Genomic DNA, 26,369 nt, shown 5'->3' on the forward strand with positions numbered 1-26,369 from the left:
TGCAGAATGTGAGTTAGGGATAAAATCAACCATGTAAAATTATGAATTGGTAAAATCAATGTTAATTATTCTTAAATGTTCAGAATGTGAATAAGAGTTATGATTAAAAAAAAAATATTTCCAGACTAAACCGTTTACAATCTTTATTGAGAAAAGTACAGATATCTTCCTTATTTTCTAGGCTTCATCAGTGTTTATCGCAAATTTTCTTGACTTCATGGTTGGATAGGGGCTCGGTAACACAGAAAACTGTTATAGAAAGTTGCAAAATCGGTTACCAAAGTGTGACCGCGTGATGTTGTGAATCCAAAGATGCTGTGATGAGAACGGAATTTGTTATGCAAAATTTAGATGTCACGTGATCTGATCAGTCATGGAACCAGTGAGTACGGAGGTTGTCAGTAATCTGCTTAGATAGTCGTCAAGGCATATAGTGGATTACTTCTCTTCCTTTCTCATTCATAGTCCAGTCTCTTTCGTAATTTCTATCTCTTTTTCAATTAATTATTCATATTTGTTACTTTCTGCGCAAGGACATTGTAATGTCATGAAAGAGCAGAGTTTTGTTTATTCTGAGTCGGTCCGTCTTTTTCACACAGTGATAAACAAAATCTAGCGTAGTAATGCAATCTAGAATGTCATGTATGTTAAAGCGTATAATGCAATGGGGGAATACAATAGACCTTGTGATCTAACATGCATGCATATGCATGCAAACTTTTTATCTTAATTAATGTATTCATTCATTCAATTGTATTCCTGATCAATTCTTAATTCAATCATTTCATTTATTTGGCAAAATATACAACAGTATCCAAGTTATAACAGAGAAACAAATATAATAGTAAACGCCGGAACCCCTAAGAAGCAATATTTTGATATTGTCTAGACGGAGCCCTCAAAAACACGCACCAAAAATGGAAGGTAAAATACATTCAACCATCACTTTTTGTGACATGAAGCAAAGCATACACAAGATGAGCCCAAATTGAAATAACACGTACATTCGCATAATTCATCAGTTGTCAAAAAAAAAAAGAGATATACCTAAACTTGTTGGCAGACAAACACTCACTCACTCACGCATCCATCCTCAGTTTACAGAGAATGCGAAATGAAAGAAAGAAAGGCAAAGAAAGAAAGGAGGTCTAGTCAGTCATACCATCTGTCCATCTGTCTATCAAAAATACACTCTGTTCATATTGATGTTTGTGTAGAACTTTAAACTTGGATAGTATGGTACTAGATTTAGGATCACAATCAATAGAATGTAATTCCTTGACACCAGTAAAAAAAAGAATAGTTTGCAATCTATGCGTAAAAATGAAAATGAAATCGTATGGTTTCTTACGGCACATTTTGGTAGATCGCACATTTTGGTAAATTTACCTAAATGTGCGTGTCATTGACGGCACTTCTTGGTAACTTTTTTCTCCTCCACAATCATCACAAAAACAAATCAAAACTGTATCGCCACCCATGACCCAGTATAATGAAAGTGCCTTGGCAACAAAGGGACTCAATACATTAATATATCTATGCCAGAAAAATGCCCCCCCCCCCCCTTCACAAAATTACTAGCACTGAACACTAAGTCCTGCCTGGAACAATCATTGGTCACCTTAATTGAATTCTTACTCCTGGAATGCTAAATCTCCTACCAATGCACTTGACTTACACTTATTACAACTTTGGGACCCTACCCCCTAAGAATGATCTTCACCAAGTTTGATTGTCTGAAATCCGCCCACTGGTTCTGAAGAAGATGAAAAGGTGTTTTCCCCCTCCCCCCCCCCCCAGTCTCCAAGGGGTGCCTACCCGAGATATTCCCATTAACAAATTATATTCTTCACATGTAAAGATATCCACGTACAACATATCTTGCGTGTAATGCTTTTTGGCCTGGAGCACAAAATTCTATCTATTTTATCTAAGAAGATGAAAATACGTTCCGCCCCCCCCCCCCCCTCCCACTGGTCCCCACATCTTATACTTCCACCGTCATCTAGGGGCCCAAGGGGGCCCCAGAAAACGAAAAGCGATAGCAATGTGAACTAAACTCCTTGACCGTATCAACTCTCAAGCCCATCCATGGTTTTTTAGTTCCGTTACCAAAATGTGCAGATTGTCCGAAATGTACAGGCAAATCCACTTTTAACTGCACACTGTAGTAACAGTTGATCCCGTCAATTATAGGTGCACTATCGGCACATTTCTTTTACCAAATTGTGCCGTAACATGGTTTACTCCATCAGGGGTTTGCATCGTACAGGCATTGAGAAGATTTTTTTCTTGTTTTTAAGGTTAAGAGTCAGTTGTATGATTTATGGTACAGGTGATCGAAAATGACACAGCGTATCGTATACAATGTTTAGTCTGGGTATAATAGACCAGTTCGTAATTCCACTTTGCGAATGAGCAGAAGAAGACCTCTTGTACCAACAAGCATTTTGGTTTGTAAATTCACTGAGATAAGCATCTGTGATGCGATGATTATTCATATGATCCTTATGTAAATGGTGCTTTCTAGCACATCCACCAGACAGAAAGAATGGTATTTATATGTAAAAAGAAATAGGCTGTTATTGCATTCAATACAAAACAATGAAATGGATGCCTGCTAAATTGATTGGATATTCTGATCACATGATCTAAACGCAGGTTCGTTCTTTGTTTGAACATGAATTCCATAAATACGTCGGGCAAGCTTGTGCATTATGCCGTTTTGAAAACGAGTGAAGTGCCTATCAATAGATAATACAAAAAGCAATTTGGTCGATGATATCCATAATTTTGGCAAAAATCAGAATCATATTCGTGAAAAATATTCAAACAAAAAAAGTGAAACATCGGCATTCACCTCTATGCCTCTTAAGCTCTGCATCATAATATGGAGTTTAAAAAAACTTTTCGGAGAGTACAGGATCTATTTGAAGCAATATTTTTCCATTTTCGTGAAACTAACGTGTACCAAAAAAAAAATACAAACTCACACGGAACGAACACAGAAAACATGGCCCAGAGCATATAATGTTGAATGAAAAAATCATTGATGTATACGAAAGTAACATGATGTATTGTTTCATTTTAATTGCATTTTATCTAAAATAATAATTCAAGTTTGAGACCAGTCTGATCCTGATATCTATGGCTAGAACATACAATTTACCAAACAAACAAAAAAACAAAAATGGAAAAAAATCTTCTCAAATATATAGCGTCATGCAAGGTACGATATTTGTTCTTCGTATTTTGCAGGCTTTTTTATGGATCGAGAAGTATCATGATAAATGTTTAAACGTTTGAAAATGGCGCCTAGCCCCTTTTGCTATATCAACGTCTTCAAATCATACCGCCAATGTCCACTCACCTTGGGTTTCATTAAGTACCCTCCTGGAATGCGCTCCCTGCTTGTGTGTAGAGGAGCGAGTTTGGCCGTGGCCAATGCGGCCAAAAGGAGTATAAGGAATCCCTTCATGTCTATTGAGAGGAAAACATTAAGAAAGGAGTTATGAGGTTGAAGAAGTAAATTCATTAAAATACAAGTACGTATCAATTTTATATTATTAGATGTAATTAGATGATCACACAGTCTCTCTCTCTCTCTCTCACACACAATATGAAAGATACCAGTTGTCTTAAATTCGAATAAAGGGGGATTTTAGATATCTCAGTGAAATATTGGGAAAAACGTGCTCAGAGTCATACCTTGTATCGTTTACAAGAATTTGCCAAATAAAATACGATAGAAACAATAAAATGTAATGAAATGAAATGAAAAGTGTTGGCTTAACTAATGTGTCTTGCCCGCCAAGTAAGAAGAGATTACTCAAAGCATAGCAAATACGTGCATAAAAATCAAAACGTAAATGACATACATTGATCATGTTAATAAAATCAGTTGTTCAACAGAATCAGTATAGTAAAGCAGTTCATAATTCAGAAAGGCTTACGAAAGAAACCGATTGTTTGACACACTTCGCCAAGACATAACATATAAATCACTGCTGGCAGAAGGAAAGTTGAGAGTTCAGCAAGTTTGAAAAGTGGAGCATATTTTCAATATCTAACGGCAATATGAATGTTCACGTAATATTTGAGGCACAAAAAATAAGTAATTTTATGGCCATTGTCCATTGTGGCAATTTTCCGTAATTTCCACGTCGTCATCTTGTTTTTGTTATTATAGCAACCAGAGGCTTGCTGCTTTCGCATTTCATCCAAACTTGGCCGTGAGCATAGTAACTGTCTCTCCGTCACACGATTCCCCTCTTCAACCTTTGAAATCATCTGTTTTCCTGGAATTCTTTTTCCCTTTCATATTGCCACGGTCTCTCTCTCTCTCTCTCTCTCTCTCTCTCTCTCTCTCTCTCTCCTTCAGCATTTTCAGAACAAAACGTACCCATGGGAATAAATCAATAAAGGGGTTGTATAGGAAGGCCTCCTGGCTGAGGTAAGGATTCAGCTTTAAACTTTGCGCGAGACAGCTAGAACCCACTTTATAAAACTAATGTTAAGGAGCACAGAATTCCCACAGGAATGATAAGTTCATATGATGAGTATCGATTTTAAAACACTTGATAAAAACAACAACAATAACAATAGTAATAGTGATAATTATGATACTGCTAATAATTGTACAGACATTTATGACGCGCAACATACCCACTCAAAGGTGCTCAAGGCTGATATCTCCAAAAGCAAAGTAAAACAAAGCGATCCAAATAAAAAGTGGGCCCATCCTCAAATTATGATAACTTCGTTTTGGATATCTCAGCCATTTATGCATTATGTCGTTTTCATCCAATAAAGCTTGAATTCCTCATAGAATTGAGATTCCATCAAGTGGTTTCTAAAGTCTAAGTTCTATCTTTTTCAATTTTCTTATCATAATAATATCTTTCTCATTCATCTCACAAAACAGTTGAAACCTGAAGTCCCATCGTAACCAGAATTTCACCATCCCTTTAAATGGGATGGCTAGTAACTGATCAGTGGGAAACAGTGGGAATACTGGGGGATGATTGTTCCAATTCTTGTGAGATTCATATAAGAGTAGATTAGATATTCAAGTAATGTGCAGTTTAATGTTTCCAGGTTAGCATGCCTGTACAGTAACAGGGCATTATACTGCACATTACTTGAATATGAGACCATTCTGAAGCAAACAATTTCCACACAACAATAGATATAATATGATGTACTCCTAAATGAGTGCAACAAGAATTAGAACAATCATCCCCCATCATTCCCACTGATTCCCACTGGTCAGTTACTAGCCATCTCCTTGAACAAAAGGCTTCCTGTTGACGAAAAAAAAAAATCTCACCGCGATGATTGTTGTCTGGTAAACAGATCACGTATAATATTTAAAGGACAAGTTCACCTTCACAAACATAAGGATCGAGAAAATGTAGCAATATTAGTAGAACACATTATTGAAAGTTTGAGGAAAATCGGACCATCCGTTCAAAAGTTATGAATTTTTGAAGTTTTGTGCAGTAACCGCTGGATGGGAAGACTACTGCAGTGTACGATGTCACATGCGTACAACAATATAAGGAAAATATAAAGAGAATTTCACAAAATTGCATATTTTGAAAAAAATACACATTCCCTTGACTCGTTACCGACATATGTCATGGGTAATATTATTCCCCTACCTTTAGAAAGAGGCAAGTCAAATGCTCTTTTATTATGCGAAAAAAATGAAAATATGTTGAATTTTCTTTACATTTTCTTTATACTGTTGTACGCATATGATTCACAAGCTGTAGTAGTCTCCTCGTCCAGCAGTTCCAACACAAAAATTTAAAAAATTCATAACTTTTGCATCGATTGTCCAATTTTCCTCAAACTTTCACTGATGTGTTCTACTAATATTGCTGCATTTTCTCAATCCTTATGTTTATAAAGGTGAACTTGTCCTTTAAAGCAACTTTCCGTTTAGCATTCCCAAACGGCTCAAATGTTGCAGGTTAAACTCTCATCAAACTACTTTTATAGTTGGACTTATGCACGGGTTTGAATACCAGCCATGGAGTGCGAGGGGGTAAAGGTGACAGATTTTAAGGTGAGAAGGCTGATAATAATGTATTCATTTCATTTACAGAGACATATTTGAGAAAACAAAACTTACTGCTTTCTTTTTTTGTGTGTTTTTACTGTTTGTTTGTTGGACTTCTCTTTCGTTGCACTCGTGTAGTCTTGTGTTCTAATAATCCTTCTTGTCAATATTCTCAAACAAAACCAATACCGGCACCAAAAAACCCACCAGAGGAAAGTTACTATACAGGATTTGATTCATCCCTCTTTATAATCTAGAGGAAGTGTGCAGGTTACTCGGAGCCGTAATTACGCTCTGACTTTGCAGATAAGGATTTAAGTGTGGATGAAGTCAATGTATAAAATAAGTCTACTTTTGTGTTTAATTTCATAATCACCTACAAGCAAAACCAACTGATGATGTGCGCGGAAAACTTGAACACAGAATCGGACAATATTGATGATTTGTCAGAACTTTGTGAAATAAAACAGTCATCCCTCACAATACTGAGTAATGAATTTGTCGCCGGCTTACCTTTACCGCTTCCTTTTACTTGCCTGCCTGCCGTGGTAGCTGTTCACGAATATGCAAAACTCTGTTGAAAATGAACATTATAACATTTCATAACCGTTAGCCAGTTCACTTTAATATCTAAAAGAAAACAAATACCAAGTGGCTTGATTCTCACAGTGATATAAATTGCCCCTTGGCCCTTACCATCTCGCCCAAATGTTGCCATTGCATATTAATGCAAACAAGGAGACGTATTGTTTACACGAAAAGGATAAGCTTATCACCTTGCAAAAGCAAAAGCCACGTGTGTTGCGGCACAAATTGTTTCCCCTGTACCAATAACTTATTGTTGCCCCCGGCACAGGGCGACAATTATTATGTGCAGCTGGTAGTGACAGCACAGATTGTTGCCTCTGCACAATTTGTCGCCCGGCAACAAATTGTGCCGCTGCTTGCGCAGTTCCCACTTTTTGACGTCAATCGCGACAATTTGTGGAGGTAAAAATCAAACATAAGTGCACAAAGTGTCATCACACACGGTTGTCTTCAAGCTGCAGAAGATAATGCTAAGATGCACTATACGAATAGTACGATGCATGGGGATGGGTGTTCCTGTGGTTTTCTTAGGTGGGGTTGGTATGACTGGTCAATGTGAAAGGTGTGTGTGTGGGGGGGGGGGGGGGACTGTGCAGAGCTGGGTATGGTGTATATGTATGTAAAGTGTACGCATAGCTGTGTGTGTTTGTGTGTGTGTGTGTGTGTGTGTGTGTGTGTGTGTGTTTTGAGTATGATAATGTGTTGAATCTGTACATTTGGGTGACATGGGAAAATTGCGTGGATGTACATAGCAATGTAATTTATGTGTTGGTATTTCAATGCATATACACATGTATCAAGAATAATAATCACCCATAGTGCTTTCGGGGCAGGCGACAATTTGTGCTGACTTTGTAGATAAGGTCTTCAGCGTGGATGAAGTCAAAGTAAAATAAACCTAATTTCGTGTTTAATTTAATAATAGTCTATAGGCCTAAGCAAAGACAACTGATGACGTGCGAAGAAAACTTGAACACAGAATAAGACAATATTGATGATTTGCAGATTGAGCTCTGTGAAACAAAACAGTCATCCTTCGCAATACTGAATAATGAATTTGTCGCCGGCTTACCTTTACTGTTTCCTATTACTTGCCTGCCTGCCATGGTAGCTGTTAACGAAAATGCAATACTCTGTTGAAAATAGACATCATAAATAACACATTTCATAACCGTTGGCCAGTTCATTTTAAAGGGAATGGCTATAATAACTGACCAGTGGGAATCAGTGAATATATGGGGGAATTTTTGTTCCAATCCTTGTGGGATTCATTTACGAGTACATTATACATCTATTGTTGTGTGAAAATTATTTGCTTCAAATTGGTCTCATATTCAAGTAATGTGCAGTTCAATGTTTCCAGATTAGCGTGACTGTGCAGTGTCGGGTCGTTAAAGATCGCAAATACCGAGTGACTTGATTCTCACAGTGATATAAATTGCCTCTTCGCCCTTATCATCTCGCCCAAATGTTGCAATTGCATATAAATGCAAACACGGGGTCGTATTGTTTACATAAGGAAGGATAAGATTATCACCTTGTTAAAGACGCGTGTGCTGCGGCGCAAATGCAGGGAGTGACGGCACAAATTGTCATTGCTGGTGCATTTCCCAATTTTTGACCTCAATCGCGACAATATGTGCAGGTAAAATCAAACATAGCTGCAAAAATTGTCGTCGGCCGTTACAAGCTGCAGAAGATAATGCTAAGATGCACTACGAAATGTGTGGTGCATGGTGTGGGTGTTTCTGTGGTATATGCTTCGGTGGGGTTGGTATGATTGGTCAATGTGAAGTGTGTGTGGGGGGGGGGGGAGACTGCATGGTATGTGCTGTGTATGGTGTGTTATGATAATGATACTGATAATGATAATGAATAACATTTATATAGCGCTTAATACTGATGTTTCTAAGCGCATCAATCCGGAAAGAGAAAAGAAGAAAGTATAACATAAAAATAAAATACAGCGTTATGTACATAATTGTTATGATACAACGGCAGCAACAACAACAACATAATTATGGTTGTGCAAACAGATACGTTTTCAACAATGACTTGAATGACTTATCAACATTTTCAGCGTTACGAATATAAAAAGGGAGTTTATTCCAAAGAAGTGGGGAAATAACAGAAAAGGCCCTATCACCATAACGGGTACAGGTGCGGGGACCACGTGATGTGTGTGTAGGTGTAGGTGTGTATATTGTGCTCATAGGTGTGTGGGTATACGTGTGTCCATGTGTGTTTGTGTTTGGGTGTTTGCTCGCGTGTATTATTTATATGTGTTTGGTGTGCATGTGTGTAGGATGTAAGGAGTGTGTGTGTTATGAGTATCGTGGGTTTTCTGTAACGGGTGTATGTGTGGTGTGTATGTGTAGGGATTCACATGGCTGTTATACATGGTATGTATGTGTGCGTCTTTGGTGGTATTATGTTATTGTGTTGATGGCGGTGGTTCTCTCTCTCTCTCTCTCTCTCTCTCTTTCTTGTATGGGGATACGCGCGTGTATGTATGTTATGTTTGTGTATGTATGTATGTATGTATGTATGTGTTGGGTCTTTTTGTTTGTGAGTTGATGTTGTTGTGGTTTTTTTTTTTTCGCGCGTACTGGAGGTGAGGGGAGAACAAGCATGGTAAGGGATCACCTGGGACGTCTAACTGTCCGTCCGTCGTCTCTTCGTAACGCCACAATTACTCACCTGTACCCAGGGCTTCTATTTCAAAGCACATTAAGGGGGTAGTACACGCTTATTGGAATACCAACACATAACTTACATGGCTACATCCATGCAAACAAGTCATGTAAAAAGGCACTCGAGGAAGTGTGTATGTGCGTTCGAACATGATAATTGAGTGTCCGTTTGTGTGAGTGGGTGTTTGTGTGTATGCGTGTGTGTGTGTGTGTGTGTGTGTGTGTGCGTGCGTTTGCTTGTATAAGTGTATGCAATAGCATGGTACTATATGTAGGGAAAAAAAATCTTTATCAAACGCCTGCTAACCAAATGCTACCAGTAGGTCTATATCACTTCGAGATGTATGCACAAATGTATGCGAGTCATTGGTACCATCTAATTAATGTCGTCAAGGTAGGAAAAGCCCTCGCCATCGACGATTCAAACACTATTTCCAGCAACGCGACTTCATATTGACAACGTCAATATTCTAAATGTGCTCGGGTTTGATAATGGATGACGCAGCAAAAATCCACCGCGTTTGCGGTTTGTATTCTTCAGAGCCTTTTAAACGGATGCCATGCCTTTGCGACTGCCAACGTTGTCGTCATAGCAACGAAAGAGGAGCGTTCCCTGAATAGAATGTTCTGAGATTCAAGCGGTCGTCGTCGGCTCGAAGGACGATTCTCCATTTTGATGATTTTGACTGAGTGATTTATTCATTGAAAGATAGCTGACAGGTATGAGAACGGTTTAGATATACATTATGTTTGTAGGTAGTCCCCTATGCCTTATGTCTGCTGTGGAGATCGCCTAGTGTATTATGGCAGATCGCGCGAACTTTGTGAGTATTCTATCGTAAAGGCATAAACATGCCATACGGTATTTTCTTCATGATATAGATAATCATATACTATCATGTGGCCGCATTTCTAAGTAGTGAAGTTGTCTTATCCGCTTGAAATGTACGAGTTTTAAACTACATTATTATTGCACATCGAAGAGTTCACGTACTGGTATTGATCGAGCGGTAATGTATGCGAGTTGTGGCGTTGGGCTGTGCACTCGCTCGTGAGTCAGCACAGGTTTTGTGTGATCGCTGGTCATGTTTTATCATCCTTTTTTATGTAAGCCTATATCTCTACAGTCATGGTCATGCGGTACTACCTTTTCTCTTCTAAATCTGTTGAAACAGAGAATTTGTTAATGCCATGATTAGTTTAACTAATTATGTGGCTGTCTTTTTAAGGCTTCACCCCAAACATTTTTTTTTAAGCTTACTGGCCATATTACCATACTCGCTATACATGATCTAGAGTAGATATAAGCACACTATTGTGAAATAGTATCAAATTTCACGACTACAATAATGTACTATTATGCTGGGCTAAAGTGTGAGAAGGATTTATTGCATTTCACCACTTCGGGATTCGTTCAAATTACAGTTAATCGCTGCCTGACACTCTCTATGACTGGGAGAAGAACTTAGAGCAAAACACCTTACAATCGTTTGTATCAATTATTACCTCCGCCAAGGGAGGAGGTCATGTTTTCATTACTGTTGGTTTGTGTGTTCGTTTGATTGTCCGTGTGCGAAATAACTCAAAAAGTGTCTAACGGATTTGGATGAAACTTACTGGAAAGGAGGAGAATTACACAAGTAACAAAAGATTAACTTTAGGTAGTGATCCGAGAATTTTGGGGGAATTTTTTAATTTTTCAAGCTGCGCATTTTTGAAGTTTGCATGGGCGCACTAAAGGGCGTGCTCTAATTTCTGCCAAATATAGTAGAGATAAGATAAAAAGTGTCTTTGGTTTCTGTTAGGACGAGGCGCGCCGTGCAGCTTAGGGTTTATGACGTAACAAAGGCTTCGATATTGGGAAATCGGGCGACTTTCAAGCACACGATGCGTGTACGTATGGGTGGACATCACTAATATCTCTACGGAAGAACAAGATCAGTGGTGGAAATGAGCTGCATGCTTGGCGGAAGTCTGCGCTCTCAGAGTGCTTCTCTAGTTTCAAGGTGTGCTATAAACGCGCTCTTTATATCTTTCTCTATCTCTCTCTCTCTCTCTCTCTCTCTGTCAGCAGCGCTTACTTCTGAATTATCCCGATATTTTCTCTAACCGTGTGAATGCTGGACCAATACTCTCGAGATTTTAGATTCCATCATTCACGTCGCATTTCACAACAGCGTGCGTACTACACCGTAGGATAGTGACGCGTAATAACAAAGGGCAAAGAAAAACGCACGCAGTGGCGCGCGGCGGCGCAGTGGAGCCCACAGTGAACTAGACTAGCGGGATATTTCTGTTTGTATGAACGCTTGCAAAAAAAGAAGAAGATAAAAATGAAATTTTGATCACTATTGTAATTTTGCTATTATTTTAATGTGTAAATGCGGCTATTATTTCATTCATACCGAAATAATAATTATGATCCTTTTTTATGTGCAAGTTCCATATTCCACATTCCATATTCAGGTTTCATATTCCATTTGATTTCGGAGTAAAATATGTATAACACAACATTAAATTCAAGGACATGTAATAAAATGATGTGTAAATATGAGGAACCTACTAATAAGCAATGCTTGTAGGATGTAGGTTACATAAAGACACAAAAACACATAGGGACGCTCATAGAATACATAATGATAGTAGGACACATGTATATAAATAGAAAATACCATAGAGAAAGTAAAGATATTATGACTGATTGTATGTGCCGGATGAATAATTCAATTCAATTCAATTTTATTTGTTCAATTCCACCAAGAAAACAAAGTACAGAAATTGTAATATTGGTGAAGACAAGAAAACAATGATTACACAAAACATGACAGATAGCTAAAAAGAGTTCACATATACATGAGGTGGAAAAGATAAGAGTCCAGCTGAGAAGCACAGCTTGTAAATTGCAGAAACTCCTATTGATACAGATACAAAACAAACAAACAAACAAAAAAACCCACCAGATACACAAGACTGGAAAATTCAGCCTGAAAACTATGTACCATAATACATACAATATGCGAAAATGAAATGATGATTTTTTTTATTTTTTTTTTGGGGGGGGGGGGGAAGCACACTAACGGATGTTAAAAGAAAAAAAAATGTATTTAAATTACAGAATAAGGGATTGAATAACGGGAAGGAAAGAAAAAATAACTTGGACTTGGACACACAGTTACAGGGACAAGAGTAAAGAGGGTGAAATAAAGGCAATGACTTACAAGATATCCAGTGCTTAACTAAGATGTAGCTCAGCATTAATCAATGAAAAAAAAATGTAGAACCAATAAAGCATATTATATCAAAAAGCCTACATATATCTAATTATTCATAAAGATGTGAATTTAACACTCAGCCCTATTTAAAAATTACAATTTATGGAATTTGATCAACAGTGGAAACACATGTATGTATTAACTCTGACAAATTTCAGAGTGTAAAAAAAATAATAAACAAAGAAATATACAGGTTCAAATTTTAATACACAGAAGAAAGGTCAAAATATTTGACACAAGTTGTATGTCACGCAAATATTTTGTACAGTAGGACCTCAGTAAACAACAATTTGAAAAAGGACTCCAATTGCCATTCATAAAACAGACTCACATTATGCACAAAAATGTATATTTATAACTATGCAAGTTATTTCATCTGAAGTACAGTAATACAAAAAAAAAACATCAGGATTAATTTTATCTGACAAGAAGATAAGATTTCATCTTACGTTTAAATCCAGATAGGCTAATGGCCTGTCTAAAAGAGGATTCCAGAGATTTCCAGTATTTTGGGCCTGCCAATGCGACATTATTATTTCTGAGTTGGGTTCTGACTGAAGTGAAATGATATAAAGCAGCCTGTCTTGTACAATAATTGTGTATTCAATCATTCTTAAAGGGAAAGGCTAGTAACTGATCAGTGGGAATCAGTGGAAATGCTGGGAGATGATTGTTCCAATCCTTATGGGATTCATTCAAGAGTTCATTGTATATCTATTGTTGTGTGAAAATTATTTGCTTCAGAACGGTCTCATATTCAAGTAATGTGCAGATTAATGCTCCGTCACTGACCAGGGATGCTAACCTAGAAGCATTAAACTGCACATTACTTGAATATGAGACTATTCTGAAGCAAATAATTTTCACACAACAATAGATATACGATGAACTCTTGAATGAATCCCATAAGGATTGGAACAATCATCTCCCAGCATTTCCACTGATTCCCACTGATCAGTTACTAGCCTTCCCCTTTAACAAACATGGACGCTATTGCGTGGGGCACATTACCATTATTGATCTGATACATGAGGGATGCCAAATACAATAAATAAATATCTTGTATTTTCAAAACATTATTCCCATAAAACAGTGTATCAGTATGAGCATGTGTATTTGCTGATGACATAATCCTAACAGCTCTCTTTTGAAGAAGCAAATTTTTTTCTAAGCGAATTTTGGCTGTAGCACCCCAAGCTAATACACCATAGTTTAAGTAAGGCAAAATCAAAGATGAATATACCATGGACAAAATGCTATTTGGAAGAAAAGACTTTAGTTTGTTCATCATACCTACATTTCTAGAGAGAAGATTACAAAGGTGAGTTGTATGCATTTTCCAATTCAACTTATCATCAATATGGATACCAAGAAATTTGGTTGATATAACTCTTTCAATCTGAACTATATCAAAAATTACAGGACCAGGCATTAAGGTGTCTCTATTACTAAATAACATGTATTTTGTTTTAAGCAGATTCAAGGATAACTTATTGGCATGAATCCAATTAGTTAATCCATGTAATTCCATATAATACTGTCTCCAACAGGACATGCAGGTCTTTGTTAGAGCAAAAAATACTAGTGTCATCTGCAAATAACAAGAAAGAAAAGACACTTGATGATTTTGGAAAGTCATTTACATAGAGAATAAATAACAGCGGTCCTAGAAGAGACCCTTGGGGTACTCCACAGGTGACAGACTGCATACTAGAACCAGTACCATTTAGTTGTACAAACTGTTGTCTGTTTCTAAGATAACTTTTAAACCATTCAAGTGCTGATCCTCTTATACCATAGTAATAGAGCTTATGCAACAAGATATCATGATTGACAGTGTCGAACGCTTTGGAATAGTCTAAATATATACCAATAGTATGAAGATGATTATCTAGGGCAGATGCTATTTTTTCTACTAAACACAAGATAGCATGAGATGTTGTGTGCCTTTCACGGAAACCAAATTGAGAAGTAGAAAAAATATTACATGATTTAAGAAATGTAAGAAGTCTAGAGTATACAAGTTTTTCAAGAATTTTAGAAAAAACTGTAAGTAAAGATATAGGTCGATAGATACCTATTTCTGTACGATTTCCTTTTTTAGAAATAGGAACAACTTTTGCGATTTTCATTTTATCGGGCACAATACCATAAACGATGGACAAATTATAAATGTGAGTAAGGGGTCTTACTATATATTGTATCTTTTAGCAAATCATTGCTAATTTCATCATACCATGGACTCTTTTTCCTCTTTAGGCTATTTACAATATCAAGCACATCTGTTTCTACTACAGGAATTAAAAACAATGTTTTGGGGTTTGGATTATCCAGAAAATCTTTGTGTGTCCTGCATGCCTGGAATGGCATGTGATAAATTAACACCTACATTTGAAAAATATTCATTAAAAGCTTCGCATATATCTTTTTTGTCTTCAATTTCTTCTTCATTCACTGCAAGCTTTGGAATACCCGAAGTTTTGGGGTTTACATTCAAAACATTCCGAATAACTTTCCATGTTCCCTTTACATTATTGCATACAGAATTGAATTGAAAAAGATAGTAATCTTTCTTTGCCCTGCGCAGTAGTGATGTCAGTATATTTCTATAAACAATATATTTTTGTTTAGATTTAAAAGTCTGATTTGCTTTATACTTATAAAACAACCGATTTTTCTTATTTATTGACCTCAATAATGATTTTGTAATCCATGGCAAACGGGGTTTTGTTTTATAATTTTGTTTACGCTTTTTCTCAAAAAGAAAACAATGATCGTATGATAACATAAACATTTCCATAAATTTTTCAATACGAAACAGATATAAGAACAAAACAAGAGAACAAACAAACAAACAAACAAACAGAACAGACAAAATGAAGTGTGGCATTATCTTCCTTTTTGTTTCTTGCTGTTGTTGTTTTTGTTTTTCAAGTGATTAAGTCAGCCGTCCCTATCAGCCATGTCGGACGTAGTCTCCCCTCTCCAGACTTCAATGGACGCATTCCGCCAGACAAACCAGACGGCATTCATCATGGGACACACGGGGGAGTGTGGGAAGGCGCTCGTCGTAGAATTGGCGAAGACCAAGATCTTCTGCAAAGTGTTTCTGATTGGTCGACGGGAGGTCACACTAGAGGGCGCTGTTTACAAAGACTTTGCCATGGTGAGTTCGCAAAGTACTCAATTTAGAAAATTTATCAATTTTGTGGAACATATATTAAGTTATTCATACTTTTGTATTTATTTTGCTAAACAGTATGCCTATATCACTCGGCTGCATTAATCTCAATACTACTTCTCTTTTTGATGAAGATTCATTGGAAGTGATATGTATTTCAATAATTTTCGTCATTACCACCAGGACATTATCAATTTATCTAAGCCCTATTATAAGTATTCTATCACCCGAGTCTATAACCCCTTGTCGTTACTTCATCAGTTATGCATTCTTGATACTCGTAACATCATTCGCAACGTCGCGACAGAGACTTCCTCTGACGTCACTTAATATGATTATATATAATACATGATGACATCAAGTGGCTCGCGCAATATGATGTCATTATTTTCTCGTAGGAGCAGAAGATTGTAGACTTCGACAATCTAGACGCGTTTGCAGACGTCTTCAAGGTACCGACAGTTGGATACTGTTGCCTAGGAACAACCCGGGGCAAGGCGGGAAAGGTATGATCATGATTGTGTCACGTGATAGCAATGCACCAATAGATATAAAGGTCCATGACACCATTGCTCCTATGGAAATTGCTTCCATGAAAATCCAAACGCTAAGCCAAACCTTGAAACTACTCAAAAACATTACCCTAATCATAGCCCTAAACCTTTAATCCTCGCTTCATACTGAACTTAAAACTCTATCGCAACCCGAGTTGGGGGTCAGGGGTCATCGGGCGCCCCACTTAATTGTGTTCCACGCCCTACAAGCTTGGCGTTTGGAGTAGTGGAACACTCTTTTCCGTCGTTATGATTACGTACTTTTTTTTTGGTTACCATGACAATGTGTGCATTTTTTTTTAAATGATACCATTCGTTCATACACGTAATACTGTATTCAACGACCTGTATCATCAGATAGATGAATGTCAGATTGACACCCCTTTTACGGAATTCCTGGTTCCGCCCCTGCAACTCTAACCCCTTGTAATTTAAAATCCTGGGAGATAATAAGACTAGAGCAATTTAATGCTATATCACGCGCTTATTGGAGTCATGATAAAATGACGCTTATAACCCTTCTCAAGTTGCATTGGTGGAGAGCATAAGCCTATACATAGCAAATCTGCAATTTAGCAATGAGCTAAACATTGTACAAGATTATCAAAGAGTAACAACTATATTGCGCCCTCTGTAGGATGGATTTGTCAAGGTGGATCACGATTACGTAATGAAAGTTGGCGAGCTGGCGAAACAAAATGGCTGCCGTCAGTACCACCTGGTATCCTCGACAGGCGCAAACAAGGATAGCTGTATGTTATACCCAAAGGTCAAGGTAAGGTCAAAACCACCTGTCTCTCACCCCTTATTCTGTACCCCATGATTTCCCACACCTTGATCTCGTGTTAAAACGATAGTTACATTCAGACGACAAGCCCTAACCTCGAGGTTTGGAAACCTCGAGGTTAAGCTCTTGCCCCCTAACTTCGACGTGCTTCCACACAACGAAGCTTTACCTCGAGGTTAAATTCCTGTCCCTTTGAGTGCGTTTACTTTTGTGTCCACATGGTGCTTAACTACGATCGAGTGGGGACCTCCGCGGCTCGTGGTTAGAGCGCTAACTATAAGATATCTCGTGGCTCAGAACATCGAGCTAACCTCGAGGTTAGCTAACTAAGAGTCCGTCTCCACGATCCCTAAGTACAAGCTTAACCTCGAGGTTTCCTAACCTCGAGGTTAGGGCTTGTCGTCTGAACGCAACTATTGATTACTATACCAAGGCGGCAATCTTAAAACTCTGTGCGTTTTGGTATGTTCCGAAAGCAGTGGACTTTGAGGAAATCTATTTTCTTCATATATACAGTTATGTACAGCAACGTGGCACTGGGGCAGGAATAGCGTACATTATTTTGACCTCATTTTAAACTACGGCGATATACTTGTGTGGCAATTACACATGGTTATCTTTGATTGATCATGTTTGTTTCTGTCGAGATGTGTGGCGTAGTTTCATAACCATGCTTTCCCGTTTTCTTTGTTTTGTTGTTTATTTTCATGTATAAATTTTGATTTCCTTTTCTGTATATCTATGTTGTATTTTATCCGCACGGACCTGCGGAAGAACAGTCATCGGACTGAAGTATGTTGCCGTGCTTAAATAAATGAATGAAATGAAAATGATTATATGTTTCATATTGATGTAAAGCGTCAACATTGCACTTGCATGTCATGCAAATTCACTATCTCTTTATGTTGCTCAATTTGTTAAACTGCTTGCATTTGAATGAAAAAAAAAATATGCAATGAATTTTCAGAATATGTATTAGTTATCTGAGTATTATCTTCTTCGTTCTTACAGGGACAGGTAGAAGCCGAGACTGCTTGCCTTGGTTTCGAAAAGCTGACAATTTACAGACCAGGGTGAGAATGTTACATTTCCATTTAGAATTCCTTTCCCAAAGAAGAAACTGTCAATCAGAAAAAAATGAAAAATGAAATTGAAAGTGAAATGAGAAATACAGCACAAATGAATTAAATGAAGAGTTTGTTCGCAAAAACCGATAATTCCATATTTGCCAAATGGATATATTTGCCATTAAAGGTCAAGAAGTATAAAGAAATTAATAAGAAACATTTTGATTCTCTTGACCATAGCTTCAAAAATGTACCTTTATATGCAATGACCAATGTATAATTTTTGAAGGTATTATTTTGTTCTTTATGACAGAGACCGTACTTCAAAATCTTCAAAAATGGACTTATCGGTTTTTGCAAACTCTTCAAATGCACATTTGCAGTAGTAGAAGTAGATAGTCTTGTAGTAGGCCCATGTTTTCCCCTAGCCCATGCCTTTTTCATGAATGTAAAATATTACCCTCTTTCCCAAATATTTTCTGAACAGAGAGAGAGGGGGGTCAATTTCATATATGCTTCGTGTGAAACCAGTGTCATTGAAGAAACGTCAACTAAAAGAAGCACAGATGTATCGACAGTAAAGATTTCCATATAAAGAAGACATTTGTCGTAACGCACACATATTAACACAGGTATGCACCAGGGTGCACCAACGAGTCGTAGCACTACTGATAATAGGACACATCGTGAGTGTGAGTGTATATTTGTGTTTTTTGAGTGTCACTTCAAGAATAATTTATGAGAGCGGAATCTTTGGAAATTGAAAGTAATGGGTATTGTAAATTCCTCTGTCATCTTTTTTTTTTCTAATGAGGCAAAATTGTTTGTGTTTGTGTGTAGGTTTTCACGGCCCCTATGCGAGCTCGTCACACATCCCTCCACTAATTAATTCGTCGTTGCTGTTTTGGTTCAAACGCAGTGTTCTCATGTGCGACCGGGAAGAGTTCCGGCTGGGCGAGCTTTTAGTGCGTGGTGTGATGAAGCCCGTTGATCGGGTCTCCCCCGGCACGTTCTCCAATACGGTGCTGTCCGTAGCTCAGTCCATGATCGCCCGCACGGTGAAGCCAGCTGAGGAGTCAAAGGTCATACTCGGCGTCAAGGACATATATCGTGCTTCGCGGGAAATCACCGGATTTACGGTTGGGTCCTCTGCGCATGACAGCGGCCACCCCCCCCCCCCCCCCCCCCCGCAGTAGAGACCACTTGAGTTATAAAGTCGAATAAAGGAATGGTACAGTATTGGTGGAGATGAGAAATTGGCTTGTAACTTTTTGTGAGATACCAAGAAAGCACTTATAATATGGTACAGAGCATACCATTTTAAGAGGAATTCAACGGGTTTTTTTTTGATGAAAATCGGGTTTGGAATGACTGAAACACCCAAAAACAAAGTAAAACAAAGCGATCGCTATAAAGTGTGGGTCCCGTACTCTATTAGAATCTCTCCTTTTTTTTTAGATATCTCAGCCATTTCAAAATCAATTTTCATCTAATAAACGTTGAATTCCTCATAAAATTACATGCTCTTTGATATTACATGAGGTACCTCATTGTCTCACCAAAAAATGTTAGAAACCTGAAATTAGGTCTGAACAAAGACTATACGATCCCTTTAATTGAAAGTTTGTATCAAACTGTTAGCTATATTTCATGTCGAGAGGTGTATTAGTTTTCAAAATGAAGAAAGTTATTCAGCAACACACCCTACAAGCTTTGCTTTTTAGTGGGACCCTCCATTTCCATTCTAATCTTTGTATTATGTATGATATATGTATATACCTTAGAAAAGGAATTTCTGTTGTTACTCGTGATCACATGTACGTTTTCTTTGAAATTGTAACAAATATTTTCTGTTAATGTATTGTGTATTATGTTCCCTGTCTATTCAATGGAAATGGAAATAAAGTTGAAGTTAAAAGTTACTATTCGGTCTTGACATACCTTTGAAATAATTTATTCCCAGCTTGAAACCAATTTCGAAACAAACAAACAAAACAAAAACATGGATTCTATATTTGAGCTGTATAGGACTACGTTCATTTGGTTGAAATTAAGGAGAAAATCCATTTGTATATGAGCTTCAAGAACAAAATGCCGACCTTAATCTACCTGTTCTTATGAACTGACTTACTGATTTCATTTTCATTTTGTATAAGAATTATTTCCCCCGAGATGATTAGGAAGAGATGTATTAAAACGTCAAAGATAGACAACAGAAAGATAGAACAGAAGAAGAGAAACTAAATATATACATTATATTATATTATATCATATTACATTACATTATATTAATAATTTTGTTTGTATTATGTGTGCTTAAAAGCATTAATCTTGTTACGCAAAGATTAAAACTATGACTTATTGAAATGTTAATGTCTTGTCACTCGCATAAAAACAAGCAAGAAATTTGAAAAATGTCAGTTTATTTGCAGTTTTTGTTCGATCTGACTTATTCATTTTCTACCATTGGATTTCTTGGGGCTGAAAATAGTTGTTTTGCTGTCAAAATCAAGTTTTAAGTGGTTCAGAAGCTAATATATTGAAGAAAACCTGTTTTGTGGCAGCCATTTTGGAAAAAAAAAACCTCCAAGATGGTGGCCAAATAGGTATCAGGGCAAACGGAACCGTTGTTTTCCTGATTTCCTATAATAGTTATAAGCTTTCCAAAAATGTATAATTTTGATACCCTTTTTTTAAAAATCCGGCGAAATTACATAAGGAATCTGAATAACCTATCCAGTTCGGGAATAAACCATGAATAGAGATCAGTGGCGCCGTCAGTGGACGTGATATCTATAATGCATGTTAAAAAACATAATGTAAAATCCGTGACGCAACGTGCACTACTAGCTTCAGCATCTCGCACTCTCGGGTTCATGCTATGGGATAAGAAAGATGACACTCGGTCACCTTTCCTGGTATGAAGCTATGAATCATTTGAAAATTTCATTTAACTTTATATTTGAAGAATTTGTTCGCAAAAACCGATAAGTCCATATTTGCCAAATGGAGATATTTGCGATTAAAGGTCAAGAAATCTAAAGAGATTAATAAGACCATTTTTGCTTCTTTTGACCATAACTTCAAAAATATACCTTTATATGTAGTGACCAAAATATCATTTACAAGGTATTATTTTGTATTTTATGACAGAGACCATAATTCAAAATCTTCAAAAATTGACTTATCGGTTTTTGCGAACAAACTCTTCATTTCCTTTTAAGGAGAATGAAACCCAACACTACAGTTAGTGACATCACGCATTGAGACCAATATATAAAGTATTTAGACAAATGTCAATATGATTTATTTATTTTCTTTATCTTTTTATACGAAGCACAATGAACATTCATGCGACATACCTTTTCCACAAAGCAGGGGAAGTATTTATCGAGGGAAATATGATATTTTGTGGAATTCTCCTTCATTTTCTTCATAGTGCAACAAACTGTGTTGGGAAGCGAATATACCTTCTTCATAATTCTGTTCTGATCTGTCCTCTTGTTTTTAACTACCAGTCTTTTGAGGACTAAATCACATGGCACTACATTGTGCCGCTCATGTCAAACTCTCACCACTGAAAGTTTCACAAATTATATGTGACCGTGCACCACAAAACGAACAATAAGTCGCACACTGATTTTGCGTGAGGACTGAAAATAAGTGAAATGGGTCAACCTAGCCGATCTTGACTTTTTCATATTTTCTGAAAGAGCAGGTCTTCTTTTACATTTCGCTTAAATTTGGTATCATAAAACGGGCGGGAAAGTGTGTTTTTTAGCAGTTTATCTCGAACTTTTTTGGTAGAATAGTGTGATTAGGTGTGTCTTTAGAGTCCCTTTTTCATTTTTGAAAAAAACCTTGTACACACTCTTCACTTTCAACTCTAATTGTGACCCCCTACAACAAAAAGGTCCTAAAGTCGCGCAGGGTCGAAGCCGTGAAATTCGTGTTTGAAGTCAGAGCATTAAAATTGGTCAAAACTTACGATTTTCTGATTTTGATATATTATTGGAGTCTAACATGTCTTCTATCATCTGTCGAAATTTTGAAGCAAAATGATCAAAGGAAAGACCCAGAAATAGCGTTTTTCTGAGCCATGTTTTTTGGCGTTTCAACGAAGCAGAAACTGGTTCGAAAATGTGGATTGAGCGCCACAGATAGGTTCCGCCCCTAACAACGACCAGAGTGATCTCATTGGTCAGTTTGCTGCTTGCTGCTGACCGAAGCGTGAAGCTCGCACACTGCCCAGTCGACTGGTGCGTGCGGGCGGGGTGCGCTATGCTCAGCCGCTTCTCACATCCTGGTCACTGATTGGTTGGTGAGGAGACCGCCGACGCTGATGTGCTTGAATGAACTCTTCGGGGGTTGCTAGGGCTTACCTTCTATTGTCCAGAGGTGAAAACTGACTTGCGTGTCCCTTGATCGCGATTGCGTCGAAAGGAAGACTTTTAGGGCGCTTTTCTCGAAACAGTAATTTTCCAGACGTCTCGACATGCTCTCTTTTAAACATCGATATCTCCGCAGCCGATTATTTTTATAAAATGTGTTATATATCAATTTAAAGCAGAAAGATTAGGGGATTATATCATGCAATTTTCAAATAATCGACCTCGCCCGACTTTAGGCTCATTTTGTTGTATAACGGGTCACAATTACTTTTGAAAGGATAGTGCTACTGCTTCGAAAGTTGGCATTGATTATGGACAGAATGTGTTAATGGGGCATATTTGATTTCAGTCTAATCTGATAATCCATTCATTGTTGTTACTCCGGTAATTTACTTCCTGTTTTTTGTCCTATTCATCGCGCAGCCAGCACGGTTTGGTAAAGATTAAGCGCTTGAATAGACACTGTGCTTCAGAGCCTCTTTTCTCAGTTCACACTTTTCCTGAGTGTCTCCTTTCTTTCCAATAGTTAGATAGGTTAGGAGAGTCCATTTGATTTGAGTTATGCATCATTTTAAAGCTTAAAGTCTGCTCTTTCAGAATATGGTCTTAACTAAAAATTCATGTCTGGCGACTTTTTGTTTATTATGTGGTGCACTGTCACATATAGAAATATGAGGATTCGAAGGCTTGGAATCGTTTCGGTTTAAAATGAATGACTATGGTGCTCTTCAAGAGTGAAAATATGAAACAACAACAACAACACTTAAACTCGCATACATACACACACAAGGCATCACACATCCATGCAAATACGTTCACTTTCAGAGCAAACTAGCACACTGCATAAATTACATGCAATCCATATGAAAACAGACGTCATCAATGTGATTCTCCCCCAGAGGAAATACATTTATTTTCATTACCAACCACCAGCCCTTAACATAAGGAAGCTCTCCAAGGAATAAAAAGAATCTTGTAAAAGATTCATATAAAATTAAGCATATATTTGGAAACGCAGCGGTTAGGTCCTGATAATTATGCGCCTTTAAAATGAATGCTAACTGTAAACATGTTCATCATGGCGTTTGGAAATTCCTACAAAATAATCATGTTCGTTTGTTCTACACTCTAAAAACACCCGGGTCACAACTGACCCAGAAAGGGTTCGTTAGGGTCGCACCCCGTTCCGGGTCAAAAATGACTTGGAATTAATTGATCATGAAGACCAGGAAAGGGGTCACCCTGACCCAATTTTGAATGGGGTCATATCTGATCGCATTCCTTGTCATTTCTGACCAGGAACGGATTGTGACCCCAAGGGACCCTTTCCGGGACTGTTCTGACTCGGATTTTTTAGAGTGTATCTTTTTTTTTTATGTTTATATTCTTAAGCCACTTTGATGCCCCTGAGGTACCACTATGATTATGATTGTACTCATTGTGATACAGTTTCTCTGTTACTCATGAGAACAGTATGGTTCGTAAGGTTCGTCGGTTTAGTCATCAGATGATCTTGGTCGCCGTGGTTTTTAACCTATCTGCATGACTTTGGGTAACATCTGATAGTAACTGATGATATATCTTAAGTAAAGCTTGTCGTCGTCGTTCGCGGTAATAAAAGAAAAAGAAGTATAATTATATGTGCTGAGCTCATAAAATCAATCATGAAGAGATGAAATGGCATTGGTACAAGTATTCTGATCTAAGCTACATAATTATCAATCTATTATTCAGAAAGCCATGTCCATCGTCTCGTCATACCCGTATTCAGCCTCTGTCTTAAATGCGGCAGGTCCAAAGAAGAGGAACACAAACAGTTTCACAAGTATTCTAACCAAATTATACAATCGTTGTGTGTCTGTGTCTGTTTGTGTTTATGAAAACCTTTTACATTTGGATATTGATGAATACGCAACGAAATATTAACAGGGACATCTGTTGCGTAGTATTTCCTTATCATTAAAGGGGATGGCTAGTAACTGATCAGTGGGAATAAGTGGAAATACTGGGGGGTGAGTGTTCCAATCTTTGCGGGATTCATTTCAGAGTACATTATATATGAAGAGTTTGTTCGCAAAAACCGATATGTCCATATTTGCCAAATGGAGATATTTGCGATTAAAGGTCAAGAAAAATAAAAAGAACAACAAGAAAAATTTTGCTTCTTTTGACCATAACTTCAAAAATGTACCTTTATATGTAGTGACCAATATATCATTTAAAAGGTACTATCTTGTACTTTATGACAGAGACTGTACTTCAAAATCTTCAAAAATGGACTTATCGGTTTTTGCGAACAAACTCTTCATAGCTATTGTTGTTTGAAAATCATTTGTTTCAGAATGGTCTCATATTTGACTAATGTGCAATTTCATGTTTCCAGGTTAGCATACCTGTACAATGATGGGGCGATCGTTAACGACATATGTAAAGTAAAAACACACCTGAAAAATTACTTCGTGGTGCATCGGACGCCAGCGTCTTCGATATGGCGACAGTTGTGGACTCCTATTCCCTTGTTGCCACAATCAAAGATATCCCTTCCCTACTCCAATGCATGCCACGGTATCAAGCCAAATGTCACCAGTGCCTTCTCCAAAGGCGGCAAACTTAAGTGATTCTTCAGCGCCTTCGAAACAAAAAGACTTCTGCAGCAACTGGCCCGCATCGGTGATATCCCAAAAGTCATCGCACACAGTTCCCCAGGCTCCCTTCGCGTAAACTTCGACTCGTCCTTCATTTGCAGCATTTCCACCAACGAGACGAACTAGATAAACGGAGATTGCATTTGAAGTCTTTAAAACCATTACAAGATCAAAAAAATTATCATGAGAAAAAAAAATGTTTAACTTGTTCAATTTCAATGTTATTCACATTTTTCTTTTTACTTTTAATAAAATTCCCTTTAAGTTAAACGATATTAGTAATTAAAATCAGGATGTGGAAATAAATGAAATGAATGAAAAAACAAAATGAAATGAAAACATTAATACGTGTTAGCATCTGATGTTGAACCGATTAAAGATTACAGTCAGACTACAACCGGTTAACTCTGTTCTTACCTGCAGGACTACACCTAACTCCTGCATCTTGGGGAAAGTAGCAGTAGGGTCTGAGTTCGATTCCACCTGTGTGGCCACAATCGAAGATGCTCGTTTCTGTTCCCTTGCATGACATGTCATAAAACAAAGTGTAACCCATGGCTCGCCCGAAGTGGCCTTTTATACCGAATGCTTCTTCAGCGCCTGGAAAACCAAGACTTCTGCAGACAACGCTAGCCTCGGTTATATTCCTTTTTTCATTGCATACAGTTCCCCAGCCTCCATCGTGGTAAACTTCTACTCGACCTTCGTTTGGGACACTTCCACCGACTAGGCGAACTAGACAAAGGAAATGAAAGTTAGCAATCATTAGAAAAAAAATCAGATTAAGAGGTACAATACAAAACAAGAACTTACATCACTTTGTTAAATTGTCTAAATTACTTTCGTGCAATGTTCAAGTAATACTTCCAAAAGAACGGCGCATGGACGTAATTACATTTTTAATCGTATTGATGAGGAGAAATAACGTCTTTTTGTGACATGTCCTATACGCGGCAACTAACAAGATAATAATTTACCCCTTATACGTCATTCTTTCGATGTACAGGTATAAATCAGGCAACAACGTTCTGATGCCGTGAAATTAACGCATTACAACGTTTTCAAGATGGCATGAAATCTACTTATCTTAGCGTCTTATTTAAGTGCTGTGTAGCAAAAGCTTG

The 26,369-nt window shown here is 37.5% G+C and overlaps 1 protein-coding gene across 1 annotated transcript; it reads left to right on the forward strand.

Moving 5' to 3' along the window:
- The first annotated feature begins 10,040 nt into the window (after window positions 1–10,040).
- LOC139728743 (oxidoreductase HTATIP2-like) lies at window positions 10,041–25,218 on the forward strand. The gene is made up of 7 exons (XM_071639682.1): window positions 10,041–10,068; window positions 15,556–15,786; window positions 16,200–16,307; window positions 16,993–17,130; window positions 18,154–18,215; window positions 19,129–19,348; window positions 25,135–25,218. Exons 2-7 carry the CDS (start codon window positions 15,583–15,585, stop codon window positions 25,216–25,218), a joined length of 816 nt encoding a protein of 271 aa, XP_071495783.1. The 5' UTR covers window positions 10,041–10,068; window positions 15,556–15,582.
- The last annotated feature ends 1,151 nt before the right edge of the window (window positions 25,219–26,369 follow it).

Source organism: Diadema antillarum, unplaced genomic scaffold, assembly GCF_040938485.1.
Source record: "Diadema antillarum isolate AM-2024a unplaced genomic scaffold, OU_Dant_1.0 seq00000195_RagTag, whole genome shotgun sequence".
NCBI lineage: Eukaryota > Metazoa > Echinodermata > Echinoidea > Diadematoida > Diadematidae > Diadema > Diadema antillarum.